This window comes from Clavelina lepadiformis, chromosome 9 (assembly GCF_947623445.1).
Source record: "Clavelina lepadiformis chromosome 9, kaClaLepa1.1, whole genome shotgun sequence".
In the NCBI taxonomy this organism is placed as follows: domain Eukaryota; kingdom Metazoa; phylum Chordata; class Ascidiacea; order Aplousobranchia; family Clavelinidae; genus Clavelina; species Clavelina lepadiformis.
In genome coordinates, this window is record NC_135248.1 from 14,854,347 (window position 1) to 14,870,664 (window position 16,318).

At 38.1% G+C, this 16,318-nt stretch overlaps 3 protein-coding genes across 5 annotated transcripts; 1 reads left to right on the forward strand and 2 right to left on the reverse strand.

Moving 5' to 3' along the window:
- Positions 1–1,225: 1,225 nt before the first annotated feature.
- LOC143470793 (cytochrome P450 4F6-like) lies at positions 1,226–6,231 on the reverse strand. 3 transcript variants are annotated; one of them, XM_076969065.1, is made up of 11 exons: positions 5,979–6,231; positions 5,661–5,805; positions 5,115–5,247; positions 4,316–4,474; positions 3,996–4,155; positions 3,615–3,749; positions 3,358–3,445; positions 3,084–3,186; positions 2,722–2,935; positions 2,501–2,583; positions 1,226–2,200 (listed from the first exon to the last, which is right to left on the reverse strand). In XM_076969065.1, exons 1-11 carry the CDS (start codon positions 6,186–6,188, stop codon positions 2,128–2,130), a joined length of 1,503 nt encoding a protein of 500 aa, XP_076825180.1. In that variant the 5' UTR covers positions 6,189–6,231; the 3' UTR covers positions 1,226–2,127. The 3 variants fall into 3 exon arrangements, with proteins under 3 accessions (XP_076825180.1, XP_076825181.1, XP_076825182.1); XM_076969066.1 differs by lacking the exons at positions 5,661–5,805; positions 5,979–6,231 and adding an exon at positions 4,757–4,903 and having other exon boundaries at positions 5,115–5,248; XM_076969067.1 differs by lacking the exons at positions 5,115–5,247; positions 5,661–5,805; positions 5,979–6,231 and adding an exon at positions 4,757–5,108.
- Positions 6,232–6,285: 54 nt separating this feature from the next.
- Positions 6,286–11,862, reverse strand: LOC143470794 (uncharacterized). Its single transcript, XM_076969068.1, has 7 exons — positions 11,532–11,862; positions 10,638–10,766; positions 10,469–10,528; positions 10,308–10,400; positions 10,112–10,240; positions 9,946–10,018; positions 6,286–9,862 (listed from the first exon to the last, which is right to left on the reverse strand). Exons 1-7 carry the CDS (start codon positions 11,658–11,660, stop codon positions 9,630–9,632), a joined length of 846 nt encoding a protein of 281 aa, XP_076825183.1. The 5' UTR covers positions 11,661–11,862; the 3' UTR covers positions 6,286–9,629.
- A 2,137-nt stretch (positions 11,863–13,999) lies between these two features.
- On the forward strand, positions 14,000–16,314 carry LOC143471313 (uncharacterized). The gene is made up of 2 exons (XM_076969756.1): positions 14,000–15,322; positions 15,492–16,314. The coding sequence occupies exons 1-2, from the start codon at positions 15,208–15,210 to the stop codon at positions 15,896–15,898; spliced, it is 522 nt and encodes a 173-aa protein (XP_076825871.1). The 5' UTR covers positions 14,000–15,207; the 3' UTR covers positions 15,899–16,314.
- The last annotated feature ends 4 nt before the right edge of the window (positions 16,315–16,318 follow it).

The window sequence follows — 16,318 nt, forward strand, 5'->3', positions numbered from 1 at the left end:
TTTTGAAAATAATTCAAGAACCATAAATGAGAATAGACTGAAAAATCGTATTCTATTAGTGAGGGTATATGACTACAACATATTAAAACCACAATACCTGACAACCCCTAAAAAATTTTTATAAAGAAATTAAAAATTCCAAAAAAAGGGGCCTTATTAGGAGCATAGGCTCCTAATAAGGCCCACCAATTTTGTGAGTATTTTGATTCAAAACATAGTAATAGACAACATATAACATTATTAGAAATTTCACATTTTAAGTTGTACAAACATTTAAAAAGATTCCACTAGGCGCATCAAAGTAATTGCAACAATTTGCCAACTGAGGACTGGAACCACTCTTGAAGTCTGGACATCAATTAGCCAAGCATCTTGTATGGGCCTTATTAGGCGCATGTGGCATCCACGAAAAAATGTCACATTTTTATCATCAGAAAAATTTTAGCAAAAAAAAGTGCATTATCCTTTTCAATACTAAGTTGGTTGTTACATGAAAATTTCAGCCGGCTGACAACAGTTCATTTAACCTGCCAAATTCTCACTTACTTTTTTTCTAAATTAACAAAACCACCTTAACTGCAAATATCAAATTTTTGTTGTGCTCTAGCGAATCGGTCGATCACGTGACAAGGATGAAATCTGGTAAACCATCATGAATTTATATTAGTTATTATGTAGGGACAAAATCTTTCATTTATTTGCACGGGTTTGCGAAATATGAGCAATGGGCCTTACTAGGGACCGGGCCTTATTCGGTACAGGTACCTTAGTCAAAGTAAGCCAATGCTTTTTACTGTAATAAGCGAAGAGCAATAATATTTTATGCGATTTAACAACCAAACTTAACCATTAATTTAAGGCAAAGCAAATATATACGAAGCATATACATACAACGTTTTTGACCGTATAATCTTGGACAACGTTATAATCTTGGAACAAATACTCTTAAAGCAGTTTCCAAAGCTGAAAAACGTCTTTGATGTTTTGGGAACAGTCAGGTTACTGGCGTTCGCTTGAACCGACTGGTCATAATAGCTTTCTGAGTTCGCTACCGAAGTGCAGCTAGTTGTTAGGGAATTGCAACGGAGTAAGTCGACTAGTTTTGGGCGAATGAATGTCTTCATCTTACGTAATTTTGAGAGCAAATTTGCACCTTAATCAGTGAGGTGTGAGCCAGAAATTATTGCAATAAAGATTTTCAAAAGATTTTCTTTTCAGACTAGGAAGCTTAGGATAACTTATAAGCAATGTTCCCTCTAATTTTTCACGAGTCTGAGCAAACACACTAACTCCCTGAGCGGTCCCTTGGACCACTGTGAGCAACATCAGACGAGCCACGTGCGCACTGTGGCCATTATTATGTGTTTATTTTATTTTCAATTCAGGTTGGAATTTTTTCTTGTGCGCAGCACAGATTTTCTGTGCGCGGAGACCGTGTCAGCAGTGCGCATTTGCGCACGCGCGCAGCTTAGAGGGAACATTGCTTATAAGTTATTGGAGGACAATCAGCGTTCACCTTTATTTTTGAAGTTCTTTTGGTAGATACACAAAGAGGTTTCTGATTTAAGAATTGAAAGATGGCCGACAAACAAGCCAGAACCGATACAGGCACACCAGTACAGAATACATTTAACCAGTGCGACTTTCGAAACAGCCCATTCAATCAAAACTCTTCACGCACAAACTACACATGTACAGATTTTACTTTACGATAGTTTTAGAAATGCGACATAACTTGCGAGCTAAAACGGACATGTTATTTATAACTTAATGTTCCAACTCGTCTGGTTGTGTTGTGTTCATCATAGCTAATTTTTTCTAACTGGCTAGAAATTTAAACCTGGAACTTTGTTTTTTATAGACAGGGGAGACAATTACTGTGAAGATGACGACACAACTATCCCACGGAACAGACGACAAAGTTTCAATGAGTATGACGGCAACGCTGAATTTTTTAACTATCTCCGGGAGACGGCACCAGTCCCATCCAGCGAACAATCCCGGGTAATGACCGAACAAGCTTCGCCTGTTAGCCCGTTTGGTTTCGTGATCCATCCTCGCAATATTCCTTCTTCCGGATTTTCATCTAATGGTTGGAACCCACCGTTACAGCATATGATTCATCACTCATTGCATGATATGAGAATGAGGCAACATGGATCTCGCGACCTTGTACGCATTCCCAGAAGTCATCCTGCATCTGCACATAGAAGCCAGCCAGTCGCTATGAGACCTACAGTACATGGCCCGAGATCTACTCACATATCAACGCATGCTCGGTTAGGCTCGAACAGGTTAAAAAATGAGAGAAAAAGTAAACTGTAGGAAACCGGGGGTTATTTACAGACTAAATAATGAGGAGCTGAAGGAAGTACAAAGTAAAAGAAAAAAGGTAAAATTAACAATTCAAGCAAAATGCTTCGGATCCAGTAATAAAGTTTTATTCGATAACTTGCACGAATCGTGCAATTTGTTACTTCGTCATAATCAAAATGCAAACCTCAACCCGGCCGAAAACGGAAGGTATGTGAATGGGGGGCGCTTTGCCGTGTTCTCCTTTGAAAATCTTTCGGGGATAAACTCCTGTTTGGAAAGAAATAACAAATATTGTTACATGTAGGATAAGTGACATTCCAACCAAAGCTGCATTTTTTCATGTTACCCGATTATCTTCAAGTTTAATACAAACTGGCGTGAAGATTTGACTGAATTAATATGTACTTCAACTTTTTCCCATAAATTGACATTCCGATGAAGGGTGAATATGTGGACAACGGCAGATGTGCCTTTGGGGATGTCCCCGCCTGATTTGTTAAATTCACTTTCCATTGGAAGGTCTTCTTTGAGCTGTCGAGCAATCAGCCACACCGGGGGATACAGGCGCAAGCTCTCCTTTATAAACATAGTTAGGTACTCAAGCTTGGGTAGATCTGACCTAATGGAGATGTAAGTTAGGTTTTAACCTTTCAGCGAAATCATAGCACCTACAAACCATAAAACTGGAAACAAGGTTAAGTGGATACACTAGCGCTATAATATTATAATTATTAATGGATACTACACAAAATTAATTAATCAGTCACCATTGCACATTCAGATTGTTGCCGATTACTTCTTGGACTTCCTTCCTACATTGCTCTTGAAATCCTGGATATTTTGCCAAATTATACAAAGCCCATGATATCCCTGAACAAAAACCGTACATTAAGTAGATAAATCTAAGAGGATGATTTTGCAATCAAAATTCTTGGCCTAGTTGCTTCACCAAGACCAAAATAAGAACATAAACCAGCAGTTATGCAAATAAAATCTAAAATGTGACTGCATGCTACATTTTAAACAGAAGACTTTTCTTACCACTTGATGTTGTGTCGTGACCTTCAAATAAAAAAGTGTCCACTTCGTCTCTTATCTCTTTATCACTTAACCCAGAACCATCTTCATCCTTTGAGACAAACATATAAAGAAAACAACAATGTTGGCGCTTTTGCTATGTGGTTGCTAACAATGTACAAACACACAAACATCAAAATATTGACAGAGTTATCAAAGAATCAAGCAATCAATGGTGGATTGCTCGAATTCTTCCAAAAAAAACCTATTCTTAAATTTACTTTCGCTTTTAGAAGAATATCAATAAAGTCCAGAAGCTTCTTCCGTTTTCTACCAGAATCATCCTTCAAAGTTGGATCACTGCTTTCGGTGTTTATTTGGTCAGTTTTTAGGCAGTTACGCCGACTTTTTATAATCTATCAAAATGACTTCATTATTGAGTTTAGGCATTTAACGGCATCACTTCTGTTATCAGCCACATTATGAAAATACCCGAAGAAACCTTTAGTCAACACTTAAGCCAAACCAAAAAAATCCATGTTAAAAAAATTGCCAAATAATCTTGAGTTTTGAAATGTCATCGTTTCAACAGAACAAAGGTCAGAAAAATGAGAATAAAACCATTTACGGTTCCCAGATGAAGTTTATGAAAGAGGTCAAACCTTTTCAGTGTACGCATGAACAAAGTTAACTTGTTTTCGGAACTTCCATCCAACAGGCGAAATCCAAAATATCCAGTCAATCAACAAGATTGGATATTTGAATCGAAGCATTGTAATTTCATCCAGAATCTGTACCGCTTTGATATAATTCTGTTCCGCTCTGAATAAAAAAAAAAAATAGGACTTATTACATTCACGTTTGCATCAATCAGTCTTAAATTCCAAACCAATCCCCCTAAACCTAAACCCTTGTCACACTAATATCACTAACTTGCCGTTTCATGCTACTGAGTTCAGCAGTAAAGTCAATTCAAACTTACACTGCATTTTGGCAATCGGTGTGTGATGACATGGCGCATTGCATCATTGTGTTTAGAGTTAGAAATCCAACATCTTTGAATACTTCTATCGGCTCATCTACAACTGCTGCCCATTTGTCCAGCATTTCTCTTGCACAGTTGTTAAAGATGGGAATATACCTCAAAATAATTTAAATCGGCTTTTACGCATCATTTCAGCCATTTGGAATTACTTAAACATGCCCTAAACTTAAACTACAATGTAGCAAGTTGTGGGAAAAGATGGCAACCAGCAATGTAAAATTGAGACAATTGACTTGTACTCGTGTCAGAGCAACCTAACCACTAACCAGTTGACTTGACATAAATGAAGCAGACAATCAAGTGGAGTCTTAGTGTTTTAACAAAGCTGTAAGATAATTGCTTTCAAGTTGAAGTTACAGTTTCTTAAATTTGACCTACTTTCCAAATAGTTGATTTAAAGAGCTTTTTGTGTCCAATCAGATGACCGCAAAGCTTTCTCAAAAAACAGAGGCGTGACGACTGTTTCATAATTCATTACAATATTTCACTGTTTGTTGAAAATGGGTGGACATGCAACATTGTTCACTGAACAAAACAATGAAAAGACTTAACTTGCAACTACACAGCACACACATAAACTTGATAAAATTTTCAGGGATGCCAGTCGCAGAAAATAGAAAAGTTGCTAATTAGCGCTTATGTATGATGTACACACGTTTGATTTCATTGAGTTTAACTTTTCGAAAAAAATCATTTGTACAAATTTAATCAAGTATATATGGTACATATCTCTTACGATGTAAGAATGTTGAAATGAAATGCAGGTGTGATGAGACGACGATGTCGATGCCAATGCTTTCCGCTACTCGTAAGCAATCCCTTCCCGATCCAAGGCTCTAAAAATCTGTACCCCCTTTTACCCTTCGGAGCTAGAAAGAAAATATGTCATTTAACATTCCGATACAAGTTGAGGCCACAAGTTCAAGTTTTATACATAATTTACCCCTCTGCTGCCTCAGGGACGTTCATCTTGAAAGGCAGTTAACTTTTTTGAAAGAACATTTCAAGGAACATATATACTACAAAGGTGACATGACTAACTGTTTTATTGCCTTTTGAAGGTACCTCTTTTGAAAGTTTTGAAACCCCTACTACAGGTGTCTATGCAGTATGCATCACAAACTAATATCAACTGAAAACGTTGGGGAAATTCTTCTCCTTGCCACGACAGCATTTATTCACATACATTCAAATATATCTACAGGATTGTCAACAAAAAACTAGAGTTGACGTCCCCTTGACTCTGCCTGGTGTACCTCAACTACAAACATTTAAATCTTACCGGAGCTTGCCAGTACAGGCTTGATCACTTCAGGATGATAAAGATGCAAAAAGGAGAGATTTTTCACTACTTGGAAGTTAAATAGTCCAGGAAAATGAGAAGTCCGACCTGCTGCCTTTAAAAATCCTTCTTCATTTTGGGGGTACTGCAATAAAGCTCTTAGTCAGTGTAATTCTTACATAATAGAAATTAACATTTAATGGATTAATCAACAACTGGATTACTGCATAGGTTTTTGAGTCACTAGTTTCTAATCCACATATAGTAAAATGATATATAGTTAAATGAGGCTAAAAATTTTATTTGTATTCTGCTTACAAAGTGTGTGTGTCCTTTCAACCAATGCAAGGAGCTATATACACTTTTTTTCAGGTGAAACCCAGATACTGTGTCAAGCTGTTTAGTCAGTTGCCGCGAAGAATTGAACATAGAAATCAAACGATGCAGAAGAAGAACAATAAGTGAGAAGATCAAAAGGTCCAGGCTCAAGTGGGAGAGGATGTACCCACTGCACCATTGTTGGCTCATAATAAACAGTGTTTAGCAGAGAGAAACTTTACCGACATTTAAGTTAGCTGAAATAAATTTGTAGAGATGAGTAGTTACATGGAGTACGCTCTCAATGCCATGAAATAACCACTATATTTGTGAGCACAAGATAACAAACTCAACATAAAAATTAATTTAGTATTTTTTCTTCACAAAAGGTCACGGCAAGACAATGATATATGATGCTCCGCTGTTGTCACAAAACAGCACTCTTCTAATTTATCAGCAACTTCATGATTTCACACTTGCAGTTTTTAAGGCTAACACACAGCTGTGGAAGTGTAAACTCACAACATCACAATTCTTCTGCTATACTCACAAACGTACAGAATAGTTAACAATGGCTACATAAAACAAGCGATATTATAGAAGTTATTGTGAAATATTGATACAAAGTAAGGATATCTACAATTTGTGCATCTCTGTGTACTTTCTGCTCATTTTGGCAAGCAGAGATTTCACAGAGCAGTTTCTAAATAAGTGCTAGGTACAGAAAGTAGTGGCTGCATTATTTTAAACCATTTTGCTAACATATGTGTAGTAAGGCACAACCTTTCACATAACACAGCTAGATGCCTTATTGCAAGTTGATGGGCAAGTAAAAGGTAATCGGAAATTTTCCACAGAGCTCGCATATTATCCCCATCTTGACTACGCTTGTACAGCTTTAGATTCAAAACAGCAGAGTAACAACCTAACTTTTTGAAATCATTATGCGCCAGGTATAGACAGTCAAGTGATATGATTGGCTGGTATTCATGTCAGTTTTTGAAGTAAATTGTGTGCGAAAAGACACATATTTTGGCATGCACAGAAACCTTAATTCTTTGTGTATTTATCATAACTTTCCCTTTTTTGCTTCCGGTGAAGCAGAAAAGGGAAATTTGGCTTCTGTTCGACTTTCGTTTGGCAAAAGAGAAATTTGGCTTTTGTTTAATTGGTTGGAGTGAACTTCAAAAAGTTTGGCGTGCACATTGAGCCTGTTGTGTTTGTGTACCATTACCACATATTCTGCTACAGGTGAATATGTAACGATTTTACGCCAACATAGTCCCGAAAACTACACAATGTTTTTCGAATATCGTTCCTTTACTGTGTAAAGAAATTGACGTGTTAGCCACCTGTGCAAAATTTTCATAAGCTGATGTCCAAAACACTTGCGATTCAAAAAAGAATCAAAGGGGGTTGAAAATAATTTCTATTGTTAAGTGTAAGCAAACGGAAAAATCTTGCCAGTCAAAACAAGCTCAGAAAGGTTCTTTTCACTGCTAGATCTTCAACAAAGGTTTGTGTTGTGCTTAAGCATAAAAACCGGTAAATACAAAAAAATTTAAGAACATATGCAATCGCAAAGACTACTCACAATGTCAAATTACAATGTACTTATAGGCTTATCGCTTACGACTATCTCTATTTGAAACAAGCGTGTGCCTAACCTAACCCGATCTGCAGAGTTGGACAAGTGCGCACTCAAATTTGGTTACTAAAGTTACAGTTATATTCAGTAGCACCCTTCAGATGCAACAACAAGCAGGTTTATGTAAACTTAGCTGAAGTTTGCATGCTACTACCCAATTTTTGACATAGTTGTTAAATGCATGTTTACATAATTCATAGCAATTCTTTAGCAGAAAACTTTTGGGTTTGGTGGCCGTGCTGAAGCTTATATCTTTTTTACATTCTCTGATTGGTCCGTAATGCACGTTTTTGACCTCAAGGCCATGTCACATTTTTCCCGTCCAATTTGTGGAAATTATTGCTGATAACTACTAACATGTTTGCGACTACTTATCAGCATCAGCAAAATTTATTCGTTCCTCACATTGAAGACGAAAAATAAAATGAATGACAGGCTGACAGGGGCTAAATCATCAAATTCAGTACCTGGCAGCCTGTGAGTGCGCACTTGCAGTGCACTTTTAGGTCTCTTGCGGAGTCAAGATTTTGTTGAAAAAGACTGAAATATGAGGCCTGGCTCCTAATGAAAGCTTCAATGTGGGCTACTGGATATTTGCAGTTAATGATATCGATTTTTAAAGGTTGTGTGTTTTCCTTGCAGGCTAACCTAATTCAGAATAAACCCGGCCCCTCTGTTTGGTCGTAGCCATAAGACTTTTACAACCTGTACTACGTGCATTGTCCCAGCTTATTTCATCTTTTATAACAACCATAGGCAATAAATGAAAGGTACTATTGCAACAGCATGTAGTTAAATCATCCAATATCAGTGCAGTAGCGCTGGCCTACCAGCCTGCTAATAGTATAAACTGGTTGTTTCAAACCAGCAGGGCCTCAGGGGTCTCTTACGTCTTATAGGCTAATGTACTTCTGCACTGTGATTATGATGTAATAATTCCTTAACACTCGATCCTGATATGGGCACGCGAAAGTAAAGGAGACTCAGAGTCTCAGACAGGGGAAGCTGCACACAGTTTTGTAGGATTTAGGGCTGCTACCGTACTCTTCGATCCTTATTCATAAACTACTTGTTATTTTGCTTCCAATTTGTTAACGGGGAATTTCCCTTCAGCGAGTCGAAAACAACAACAAATCAAATCATTTTCAGGCACAGCCCAAAACGATGTAAACAAATCTGGTGTTTAAATCTCTTTGTTCAACCCAAGTGCTTCCAATTAAAAAAAAAATGAATAAAAAAATATTGAGCGCTTTGAAAGAAAAAACAGAAAACTGAAATGTTTAGTGTTTTGTTTTATTTGTTTTGGACAAAAATTACAGAAGTAAATATTTTTACGAGCCGCCCCTGCTGATGATGCTGTTCTCACGAAATCATCCGTCTTAACTACTTAATTCAGCAAGCAAGCAAAGTGTGGCCTACTGTATTGTGTACTTTAAGGCAACTACAGGACTTGAAAATGGTTGTTTATAGAATGGCTCTGGTTATCAACGTCTTGGCTTATGACATCAAAAATGATGATCTTCACTCACCAGCTAAGAAACCAGTTGTAAACAAACTCGATGTCGAACGAAGCTTGGAAATATTAAAGTTGCTCTTTTAAATTTTGTGTGCAATATTGTCGTAACATTCCGTAGGCTATGGGTTTGGCTACCGTGCTAAGCTTCTTTCGTAGTGCTACCACTGTAGTTCACATTAATCACATAATGCACGTTTTTAACTCTTCAAGGCCCTACCGCTTTGATTGATTGTATGTGAGCGTAGACTACTTTTTTGACTATGCTGAAGCAAGGTGAGGTCAACATGATCGTTTCCGATCCAGATGTTTTCCAAACGTAGGCTTATGACGTAGCATAGAGTCACGTGGTTATGGTTCGGTTGTCACAAAGTAGACAAATCAATTTCAATCATGATTGCCACGGTATATCATAAATTCCGTAAAAGAAATTTTTACTCCGTTGAAAGTGTGTAGTGTTGGTTTCAAGTGGATGACTACCGCAGGTTAATTATATGGAATAGGGTGGTGGATGAGATGGATTTCCCTCTGCTGAAGCTCGCATACTGTTGAAAGCTTGTTGTTGTTTCTGTTGGATGGCGTCAGAGTCTAATTGATCAAGTGCCATGGCTTGGCCTAAATGGGCGGTAGTCGTCGGTGGAAGTGCTGGTGTAGCAGGTTGTGGCATTCCCCTTAGTACCGTTTGAACAACGTAACCCGTCTGTTGTTGGTCAGGCTGCACATCTGCAAGCAAAGGCTGCAAATTTTTTACCATTTCAAAAGAGAAGAACTGAACACGTGACACGGAACTTTCTGTAACGACTTACTTTGAACATACGCCGGTGGCTGACCGGTCGTGTTAGCAATGTACATTACCTGGTGGTTAGGAACGGAATAAATCTAGTAATCACATGTTAAATCTTAAAACCTAAATTTGATTGAATTAACATCGAATATTAATTGTCGAACCTGATTTTAGAAAACACTCCTTACCTGTCCACATCCTCCACCGCAACATCCATGAGGATTCACATAACACGTCAACGATGCGCTTGCAATAAGGAGGATAAACAATACCATGGAAGCAGCAATATTCACGACAGTTAGTCCAAACGCCAAACTCTGCCGAAATAGGGAGGAGATTACTTCTTTGAAATATATGAAGAAAAATATCTACAAGATCACGCACCAATGTGGCATCTGAAACCATCCCAAGTTCGAACCCGAAGAGTATTGCGGAGAATACAGCTGTAGTGATTGCAAAACCCATATGGCAATTGACCTAAAAACAATTAGACATCTCGTTTGTAACTGACGGATCTTCACTTTCTCGTATTTGAATCTACTCACAATACAAGGCGATGCACTTTTTCTACCAGCCGCTATTCCAAGTCCCCCAGCAACGACTGCCTAAACATAAAATTTTTAAAAAATCCATAATTTACTGCGCTTAGCACTTTAATACGAAGAACAGACTTGAAAGTGTCGATCGTTTGTTTGAGTATTTTATAGTTCTTACCCAAACTCCACACCATAGTCCTTGAGACCGACCGTATATGTAGAAAAAGCTAAATGTCCAATTTCGGTGGATAGATAGACCGGCCACCCCCAATACGATGCATAATGATCCAAGCACCACTTCTACAGCCTATTGCAATTTCTTCCGTAAATAATGTAAAATTACACATTCAAATCTTAAAGACTTATCGCGCATGCCCTATGCATATGTCATTACACTCAGATCACTTTAATATGCTTAAAGTGAGGCGCAATTCCAAGAACCAGTTGGCACCAATCTCCAGAAATCAATAGTCGCGGCCAGTAAACATGCCAGTGTAAGGATTTTTAATAACATGTAGTAGTTAAACAGTTAGGCCTATTACCAAAAATCCATCGCAAAGAGCATACCGTTGTTGTATTGGTCCTTGTTAGTACCTATGCAATGCAGTGCAGTCTTGGATTTAGCTAGTCCGGTAATTACGGCAAAAACAAGAATACTTCACCAGTTCATGTACTATACTATGCTGAATACTAATCTATCTATGGTCTATGGAGTGGCCGTATTCCATCTAAAACGCGTTAGCCAGCCTACCACATCTTCTGTATCTACAGTAGAGCTATAGAGTTTTGGCAATAACTGTTCAACCACTACATATTATCAAAAATTCTTTCACTAGCAGTATGTTTACTTTACTACTATATATTCTTTGATTTAAGGCCTACTTGTTTTTAGATTTGCCCTTCACTTTAATTATAATAATCGACCGCTGACGTATCGGATACATTTCCTGTTTTATGTCTCAGCTATTCCTTACAAAGTAAACTAATTTTCTTATCATCAATAAGCATTCACGAGCAATCAGCAAGATAGATCATTTCCAGCCGCCCGAAATTAACCATTGAAAGTGCTTACCGCAATTCCTCGGAGTTTTCTGGCTTTACTGGAGTTGGAAGTCTGTTGGGGTTGAATGAAAATTTGTGCTTGAGGCTGCGTCACTGCTGATGCCGGCGTGTTCGACGGGTAGGAAGCGGTCATGTTCATGGCAAATCTTAAGTTGATGCACTGTAGCGAAGTCAATCAATTACGAACGTTGAAATCATTAAATACAACTAAGCTACGGCTATTAGTTTTTTGACATTTCGACCATTGCTGAAAATTGGCCTATGTATGATACCTCGACTATCTATCAGAGACAATACTTGAAGGTATTTCTACATACGCTTACCTACACAAAATGATTTTTGTTGAACCTAATGTCTGTCGTTTACTGTTATAGCCCGAGGGCACTTCTATTACAGTATTTTGACAATTAAACTTTAATATCTCTAGATTACGTGTACGTGATACTAACTCTATAGGATAATTATACATACGTGTTGTAGTTAAGTTATCTATATCAATTTCCTTGTCGACATGTTGTGTACGTGTAGGCTTAATGTACAAATGGTCATAGGCAATATTTTCCGCTGGTCCCGCCCGCTTCATCGATTGTCACAAGGAGACAGCTGTATATAACGTGACCAGGGCCAAACAGGATTATTATAGCCTACTTGCAAAGTGAGGTGTACAATCGATGACTCCAGAATGACCAGGGAAAAATAACATATTTGCGGACCACGGAATGACGATTTTGTCGGTGGAAAAAGTGATTCGCTGCGTCAGGTTGTGAAGTTCATCATTTCTTTGCCAGTTTAAACGTTTTCCACAGTTTCGAACGAATTTTCTCCACACTTGTTTCTGGACCGAGAAATATCGTTGCTCTAAAATAAGACTTAACTATCTGTAAAACTGTGACGTCCAACGGGAAGTAGTCTGATGTACTTTCAGTAACTTCACATGAGAGTTGCGATAAGTGTAATGTTTCCGTAAGATCGCATGTAGCGAAAGGAAAGTATAGACGAGAGCTAGCTGGTAACCATGTTGGCCACTTGCAAAATAAATGATGACAAAAATGTAGGTTTCTCGTTACTTCAAGAAAGTTGGAACTCTTGCAATTTTTTACACCATTTCCTGCGCTCCCAAACACGTCCGGAGGGCAAGCAATATTTTTAAAGCATGGTTTAGGTCGTCAGATGTGCAAAATGAAAGAATGTGGCTTTTTTCATGGAGAACTGCTTAGTTCAAATCTACCACCGCTTTGAAACACGACGTCAATAGGAACAAGCATCATAAAACCATGGCAATACGCAGTAAGGTTCACAACGCAAGGATACTACCCAGAGCCGGAGAAAGGGCCACATGCTAAAACGAGCCCCCCAAATATGACTGAAAGCTTAATATTATGCATAGAAACAACTAATACTGACCCCACGCCTTTCCCCTTTCCACATTCATATTTATTTATCTTAATGATACGGTGATGACGAGAGAGCTTGGAAATTTTCTGATCACAGTTATTTTGTTTTTTTTGCTTGCAAGTTAGCCCTTTCTATTCATATACAGCTTCGTTCATCGTGATTATTCACAATACCGTTGGCCTACGCTAACTTAGTATGCGCACTGTACAATATGGTTTGCGGACGGCAGCTTTCTTGCCAGCGACATCTCCATTTCTCACCGATCACTGTCTGATTTTCAATTGTCGTTTCAGATTTTCGCTGATGGGTTTATGACACTGATCCTGGACGAGGAAAACAAAACAATGCAGTAGCGTTATGCTTAATTGTGATGCTCGAATGGTAAAGGTCTCGGGTTTGAATATTGTTATTGTTTGGTTTTGTTTTGTTCAAATTAATTTTTAATGTAATTTAGTCATGAGAGGTGAGAGTTTGGGTCGGTGGGGATTAGTTTTAAATTAATTTAGAGTTCGGAAAAATTGTGATTTTTAGTTGAAAAACGACGTTTGTTTCTAATTGCAACCTAGCACCGGAACTGATACCACCTGCGATGATTATACACCCACATTGGTCTGAAACTAAACCATGTTTAAAATGATTTCAATTTTTGGAAAGAGAGAAAAAGACTGATTAAAGACTAAGGTACCTGTACCGAATAAGGCCCACCTAACACTTTTTTGAAAATAATTCAAGAACCATAAATGAGAATAGACTGAAAAATCGTATTCTATTAGTGAGGGTATATGACTACAACATATTAAAACCACAATACCTGACAACCCCTAAAAAATTTTTATAAAGAAATTAAAAATTCCAAAAAAAGGGGCCTTATTAGGAGCATAGGCTCCTAATAAGGCCCACCAATTTTGTGAGTATTTTGATTCAAAACATAGTAATAGACAACATATAACATTATTAGAAATTTCACATTTTAAGTTGTACAAACATTTAAAAAGATTCCACTAGGCGCATCAAAGTAATTGCAACAATTTGCCAACTGAGGACTGGAACCACTCTTGAAGTCTGGACATCAATTAGCCAAGCATCTTGTATGGGCCTTATTAGGCGCATGTGGCATCCACGAAAAAATGTCACATTTTTATCATCAGAAAAATTTTAGCAAAAAAAAGTGCATTATCCTTTTCAATACTAAGTTGGTTGTTACATGAAAATTTCAGCCGGCTGACAACAGTTCATTTAACCTGCCAAATTCTCACTTACTTTTTTTCTAAATTAACAAAACCACCTTAACTGCAAATATCAAATTTTTGTTGTGCTCTAGCGAATCGGTCGATCACGTGACAAGGATGAAATCTGGTAAACCATCATGAATTTATATTAGTTATTATGTAGGGACAAAATCTTTCATTTATTTGCACGGGTTTGCGAAATATGAGCAATGGGCCTTACTAGGGACCGGGCCTTATTCGGTACAGGTACCTTAGTCAAAGTAAGCCAATGCTTTTTACTGTAATAAGCGAAGAGCAATAATATTTTATGCGATTTAACAACCAAAGTTAACCATTAATTTAAGGCAAAGCAAATATATACGAAGCATATACATACAACGTTTTTGACCGTATAATCTTGGACAACGTTATAATCTTGGAACAAATACTCGTAAAGCAGTTTCCAAAGCTGAAAAACGTCTTTGATGTTTTGGGAACAGTCAAGTTACTGGCGTTCGCTTGAACCGACTGGTCATAATAGCTTTCTGAGTTCGCTACCGAAGTGCAGCTAGTTGTTAGGGAATTGCAACGGAGTAAGTCGACTAGTTTTGGGCGAATGAATGTCTTCATCTTACGTAATTTTGAGAGCAAATTTGCACCTTAATCAGTGAGGTGTGAGCCAGAAATTATTGCAATAAAGATTTTCAAAAGATTTTCTTTTCAGACTAGGAAGCTTAGGATAACTTATAAGCAATGTTCCCTCTAATTTTTCACGAGTCTGAGCAAACACACTAACTCCCTGAGCGGTCCCTTGGACCACTGTGAGCAACATCAGACGAGCCACGTGCGCACTGTGGCCATTATTATGTGTTTATTTTATTTTCAATTCAGGTTGGAATTTTTTCTTGTGCGCAGCACAGATTTTCTGTGCGCGGAGACCGTGTCAGCAGTGCGCATTTGCGCATGCGCGCAGCTTAGAGGGAACATTGCTTATAAGTTATTGGAGGACAATCAGCGTTCACCTTTATTTTTGAAGTTCTTTTGGTAGATACACAAAGAGGTTTCTGATTTAAGAATTGAAAGATGGCCGACAAACAAGCCAGAACCGATACAGGCACACCAGTACAGAATACATTTAACCAGTGCGACTTTCGAAACAGCCCATTCAATCAAAACTCTTCACGCACAAACTACACATGTACAGATTTTACTTTACGATAGTTTTAAAAATGCGACATAACTTGCGAGCTAAAACGGACATGTTATTTATAACTTAATGTTCCAACTCGTCTGGTTGTGTTGTGTTCATCATAGCTAATTTTTTCTAACTGGCTAGAAATTTAAACCTGGAACTTTGTTTTTTACAGACAGGGGAGACAATTACTGTGAAGATGACGACACAACTATCCCACGGAACAGACGACAAAGTTTCAATGAGTATGACGGCAACGCTGAATTTTTTAACTATCTCCGGGAGACGGCACCAGTCCCATCCAGCGAACAATCCCGGGTAATGACCGAACAAGCTTCGCCTGTTAGCCCGTTTGGTTTCGTGATCCATCCTCGCAATATTCCTTCTTCCGGATTTTCATCTAATGGTTGGAACCCACCGTTACAGCATATGATTCATCACTCATTGCATGATATGAGAATGAGGCAACATGGATCTCGCGACCTTGTACGCATTCCCAGAAGTCATCCTGCATCTGCACATAGAAGCCAGCCAGTCGCTATGAGACCTACAGTACATGGCCCGAGATCTACTCACATATGAACGCATGCTCGCGCTACTCCAAAAGTTGTGCATCGACGGAGATAAAGATTTATCGCTTTTTGGTCGGAAAAAATGTTTTGTGCTTTGATAAAACAAGGAAGGTTTTTTTGGACGGTAAAAGTTAATGACGCATTATAATCTTGTTACATACGCTGTTACATACGCTGTTACATACGCTTGTTCTCTTCTGTACTGAGTCTTATTATTCTATAATCGGTTGAATGCATGGTTTTCAACCCAAAAATCTTTTTGTGTTTTTTCAAGCTGAGTTGTGCCGGGCTTCCATGTTATGATGCGTTTCGTTGTAAAAATGAATCAAGCGCATTTACTTTGCATATAAAACACCTGTGGTCGTTGTGAAAGTTTTTGTTATATACGTGTCACCTTTGCGAAATATGAATAACTTTTTCATGGAAGCAG

What these genes read in the sequence shown, in the direction of transcription:
- LOC143470793 (XM_076969065.1), bottom strand. Translation starts at nt 6,188, where the DNA reads ATGAGCCAACAATGGTGCAGTGGGTACATCCTCTCCCACTTGAGCCTG. An exon ending in GCCTGTACTGGCAAGCTCCG is followed by an intron (nt 5,248 to 5,660) that starts GTAAGATTTAAA and finishes TTTTCTTTCTAG; the next exon opens with CTCCGAAGGGTAAAAGGGGG. An exon ending in AACAATCTGAATGTGCAATG is followed by an intron (nt 2,936 to 3,083) that starts GTGACTGATTAA and finishes CATCTCCATTAG; the next exon opens with GTCAGATCTACCCAAGCTTG.
- LOC143470794 (XM_076969068.1), bottom strand. Translation starts at nt 11,660, where the DNA reads ATGAACATGACCGCTTCCTACCCGTCGAACACGCCGGCATCAGCAGTG. An exon ending in TGGTTTCAGATGCCACATTG is followed by an intron (nt 10,241 to 10,307) that starts GTGCGTGATCTT and finishes CTATTTCGGCAG; the next exon opens with AGTTTGGCGTTTGGACTAAC. An exon ending in GCCACCGGCGTATGTTCAAA is followed by an intron (nt 9,863 to 9,945) that starts GTAAGTCGTTAC and finishes CTTTGCTTGCAG; the next exon opens with ATGTGCAGCCTGACCAACAA.
- LOC143471313 (XM_076969756.1), top strand. Translation starts at nt 15,208, where the DNA reads ATGGCCGACAAACAAGCCAGAACCGATACAGGCACACCAGTACAGAAT. An exon ending in TTCACGCACAAACTACACAT is followed by an intron (nt 15,323 to 15,491) that starts GTACAGATTTTA and finishes TGTTTTTTACAG; the next exon opens with ACAGGGGAGACAATTACTGT.